This window comes from Brassica rapa, unplaced genomic scaffold (assembly GCF_000309985.2).
Source record: "Brassica rapa cultivar Chiifu-401-42 unplaced genomic scaffold, CAAS_Brap_v3.01 Scaffold0801, whole genome shotgun sequence".
NCBI lineage: Eukaryota > Viridiplantae > Streptophyta > Magnoliopsida > Brassicales > Brassicaceae > Brassica > Brassica rapa.
This window is the reverse complement of record NW_022610741.1, coordinates 25,001-30,000: the sequence shown is the minus strand read 5'-3', so window position 1 is coordinate 30,000 and position 5,000 is coordinate 25,001. Positions and strand designations below refer to the sequence as shown.

Sequence of the window (5,000 nt, the reverse complement as noted above, 5' to 3'; positions counted from 1 at the left end):
CTGGACCCAAGTGGGGGAGAGGAGCATGTTGGGTCCTGAGATAGTGGAAGAAACCACCGAGAAAATAAGGTTCTTAAAGGAGAAAATGAAAGAAGCACAGGATCGTCAAAAGAGTTATGCATATAGACGAAGGAAACATATTGAGTTTGAAGTTGAAGACTTGGTATATCTCAAGATGATCACATTCAAAGGGAGGGCTAGAGTTTCTGGCAGAAGAAAACTAGACCCTAGGTACTTGGGTCCGTTCAGAATCATAGAAATAGTTGGGGCTGTGGCTTATAAGTTGGAACTGCCACCAGCCATGGATGCGTTCCACAACATGTTTCATGTGTCCCAACTCCAAAAATGTTTGTCTGATCAGGACATAGTCCTACACGAGATCCCTACAGATTTGGGTAAGAATCTGACTCTAGAGACGAGGCCGGTCTGCATAGTGGATCGAACAGAAAAGACAACAAGGAAGAAGACCATTCCCATGATCAAGGTCGTGTGGGAATACAATGGCAAGGATGTAATCACTTGGGAAACAGAGGCAAGGATGAAGGCCGAGTATCCTGAGTGGTATGATCAGGTTGTCCCCGAGGAAACACATGATGAGGATTCGAGGACGAATCCATCCCAAGTGGGGGAGACTTCTCATGTCCCTAGTCCGAGATAGGATCGTTGGGATGAGCCATGGTGTGGGGAGATGCACCAGTCAGGTCATTAGACCAGTAGACAAGCGTATCATGGCTCAGACATAGAGTTAAGGGCATCAAAGTGTTGAGACTTAACCAGGGTTGTAACACCCCCGAACCATTTTAGGTATAGGTCGAACCACCGGCCAACAATCAAACAAGAACATGACCAATGGACCAACTTTCTACCCAGGTTTGGAAGCGCTACATGACGGGTTAGGTACGATCCAGCCATGATCACAAAGGGTGCAATTCGTGACTAGGCCAGACCATTCATTAACACGTCCCGTCAGATCGAAAGCCTAAGGCTTTTCAACCCGTACCCCCAATCTGACGTTGTGTTAGCTGGACAAGCTAATATCAGTAACAACAAGTCGTTTTACACAAAATTTTCCTTTATTTATCATATATGATTCATGTTCGCAAACACAACATATTATACAAGTAGTGGCTAGCCAAACGAGTAAAAGTACATACTTATATTCTGAAAACGTCTTTAGCAAAAAGATGCAAACTCTACACCAGCCGGCCTAACTTCCCGCGACCTCTAAGAGTACTACAGGTCACCTGGAAACAATAAAGAGTGAGGGGTGAGTAATCTAGCATTACTCAGTGAGTTACAATCCCCAACTAACAAATACAACCCCTCGCTATTCCACCCCAAACAAAATCTAAAGCGAGAGGTTCACCTAATAACATAAGTAAATCAGAAATCCGCAGCAGAAAAATAATACGAGTAAAATATCGATACTAGAATATAGTCTTTAAAATCGATATCAAAATAAAATAGGGTTTACCAAATCCCTTTATACTATATATAACTAAGGCCTTGGTAACTTAGTGTTCCTCCACATCCTCGGCAATATCCTAACTTCCTACCACAAAGGCCAGAAGAAAAGGAACTTTAAACCGAACGCGGCCCACAGTACGTTCGGGTCACCGCGCGACAGCCCTAGTACGTTCGGGCCACTGCCGGTTGTCACACGACGATCACGGCCCACAGTACATTCGGGTCACCGTGAGACAGCCCCAGTACGTTCGGGCCACTGCCGGTCACTACCCTGTCGTGCAACCACTCAGCCATAGGCCATGACCCCGTCTCTCTGAGTGTTCTCGACCCAGCGAATAATAAACCCGCCAAGTACGAGGTTGAGGAAACACTAAACACTCCTACACATGCCTATACGGCTAAAATATAACTAATACTAAACCTGGTAATATAATCAAGGTTCCAAGCAATACTCATAATCAACACAATCAATCATATTCTAGAATCTAGCATAAAGACTAATTCTAGAATACCTAACTAACCACAACCTAGCAATATTATCTAAGCAATCGACGTTCTCTAACTAACCAATCAACCTAACAATTAGCATGCTACTAAGATTCTCACGCAATAACTAAGCATGCTACTAACTAATCAACCTAACCATTACTACTAACTAAACAAACCGTTACTCAGTTTAGACCTGGCCTCCTGCCATGATCCAACTTCCAAGTAACGGGAACCTGCATGAAAAAAACTTAACAAACAATTGATTATAACTCACAGTTTTTGGTTGACTCGTGGCCTTGACCCTGAACCCGTCTTCTGCAATCCGAACCCTTTCTTAAACCTTCACACGTATATCCACGTCTGAACTGATCTTCAGTTGAGCAGAACCTTCTTCAGATGCAGACTCAAATCGAGCAGAGTAACTGTTCTCGAAAACTCTCAGAAATTACCGAAAAAGACTCTAAAACGATCGAAACTCTAACTTTTTTCTTTGCTTTCTTTCTCACGTTTTTCTCTGAGTTTCAGGTGTTCTGGATGGTTTGAAATGGAAGGGGGTCGTGGGTATTTATAAGGAGCAGCAACCAATCAGATGCAGGCCGTGTGGCAGCCCGTGTGTCGCTTCGCATGGCTCCGAACGCATGCGTCGCGGCACCTCGTGCTCCACATGTCTGATGGCATGACCAGGTTGTCATGCAAGGTGACACCACGCCCTCCAGATGTCTGATCCACGGCCTGGCCTCATGCAGATAGACACCACAGCGCACACATGTCGCTCAGCATGCTTCGATCGCAGGTTATGCGGCACCTCGTGCTTCTGGGTGTCACTCCGCATGCTGTGCTCTCCTGGACTTCAACAGCTCGTGCTTCCCTTGACACCTACCATACTAGGCAGTTGACATCACGTCCTTATCTCATAGATAAGGCCACCTCGAGCTTCTCGGTCCATTCGACTGATTTCGACCCTTCTGGTGAATTTTCGAGCGATCAATCCCGAATATTTTTCTTCGCCCGTTCTGATGATCTGAATATTTTTTTAATAAACTCCAGATGATTTCTGAACTTGATGAAAAATATTTCCCGAGCCTCCGGCTTCCTCGAAAAATTTATAATACCGAAATTAGGGTTTTTGCCCAATTTCGGGTTTTCCCGTCGTGCTTCGATCCCGTCCTGCTTAATTCCCGTCCTGCTTCCGACTTAAAATGTTTCCAGAGTATTGTTTTACTGATACGAATATTTCCCGAGAAAACTTCGTGATGAAGAAACGTCGGTCTTAAAAAAGGTCGAGCTTCTAAACCGTCGTGCTTCAAAAATGTGATGCTTCCAAAACAGCCGTCTGATCAATCTAAGATACTTCTAACAATGGTAGAGCAGCTTACTTTGACTCATGCTTCACTCACGATCCATTCTTCAACCTTCTCGTTCTTTGAATTTCCCGATTGATTCGTATCGCCCGCGATTCGACCACCAAGTAGATGCTTGACCAATCTTCTATTTTCTTCGATCCATGTCAAGCTTGAAATGATCAAAACTCAACATTCTTCATCATCCTTTGATTCCCAAAAGCTTGGCTCCAAACTCCAACTTGTCGATCTCGACCATTTTATCCCGAAGGGCGGGTTATCACAAGGGTGAAGAAAGAATGGGTTTAATAGAGCTGGACGAGTGATGTGGGAGCTGGACGGGACAGCGGCTGAGCTTGGGCAGCTCAGGGAAGCTCAATGGGAGCTCAGTCAGTATGCATCAGCTCGTGGAGCTAGAAGGACTACCTCACTCAGCTGGGACCAGCTAGCAGTCAGCTCAACTCAGCTGGGCCGAGTGTTCATGTCCTGGATGGTTGGGCGGTTACTAGGACGGTTATGGTGGTTTGGTTAGATGGTCCGGCTACGGTATGGACGGTCAGTTAAAGGGCTTGGCCTTGGCTTCAAGATAGAGAACCGACAGGGACAAGGACATGAGCAGTTGGAGGCAGTTGAGGACCGGTTGGGGGCAGTTATTGCCGAACGGTTGCAAAGGAGAGAGAGACACCTTTTCGGTTACAACTCCCACCCGTTCGGCCCCATGGCTGTTCCGACTCCCTCTCTCTATAAATACAGAGCCCTGGATCCAGAATTTGACACAGAATTCTTGAGGGGAACCTCTGCCAAAATCGTGAGAGACAAACCCCAGAAAGAGAAGAGAGAACCGGCGATCCAAGGAGAGAACCAGCGAGAGGCTTGGCTGTTCTAGGAGAAACCGGATCGTGGGAAGCAAGGCCTGAGGAGATGGATACCAGACAGAGAGACAGAGAGAAGGAAAAAGAGATGGAGATGGCGCCTGGGGAGAGAACGCCTAAGGTCAGTGGTGTGGACGGCAAGTGATCGGCCCGAGACGGCTGATGATCCGATCGGGCTTGTGGCCGGTTTGCTTTGGCCGGAAACTCTCTCTTTCTGGAAACTGTTTACGGGAATCTCTTAGTTTGGAGTTATCAGAGATTATCATGAATTTTAATTAGTTTTTGGGAATTTATTTGAGTATGTTGGTTTGGACAGGTTATAGATTCTAAGTAGCCGAACCATGCTTATCTAGACTTGATGTTAGGATATCGGCCTTATGAATGTGCATTGTGTCTTGTGTAGTTTCAGGATCGGACATGGACCGTGGTAAGGGAAAGGCACCGTGAAGACTCAGGCCATGAGAAGATGTGTGGTGAATGGGTCATTGTAGATAGATGTGAAATACTGATAGCCTATTGTGCAACTTGTGAACTTATGTTAGACTAAGTGTGTATAACTTATTAGGACGAACCTAAGAATGATGTATGAATCTCAGTTTATATTTATACAATTGATTTGCCCCTTATGTTTCCTTGTTTAGATTTATTGTATTGAACCTCAGTTGAATTGAATTGAATTTACAAAGATAAGAATTAAAACTTGGTTAACTCGGACTTAGATTGAAAGGATAAGGCCGCAGATCAGTTTGGGCAGCCACAGATGCCCTGTGTGTGCTGACGGACACACACGGACGTCCTGTGTTTGCTGACGGACACCCACAGACGTCCTGTG

At 45.5% G+C, this 5,000-nt stretch overlaps 1 protein-coding gene across 1 annotated transcript in view; it reads left to right on the top strand.

The window, feature by feature from the left end:
* Window positions 1–658, top strand: part of LOC117131036 — a 1,575-nt gene extending 917 nt beyond the window's left edge. The window contains exon 2 of the mRNA XM_033283506.1: window positions 531–658. Within this exon, the coding sequence (XP_033139397.1) occupies window positions 531–658 (128 nt within the window). The remainder of the gene's footprint in view (window positions 1–530) is intronic.
* Window positions 659–5,000: the final 4,342 nt, after the last annotated feature.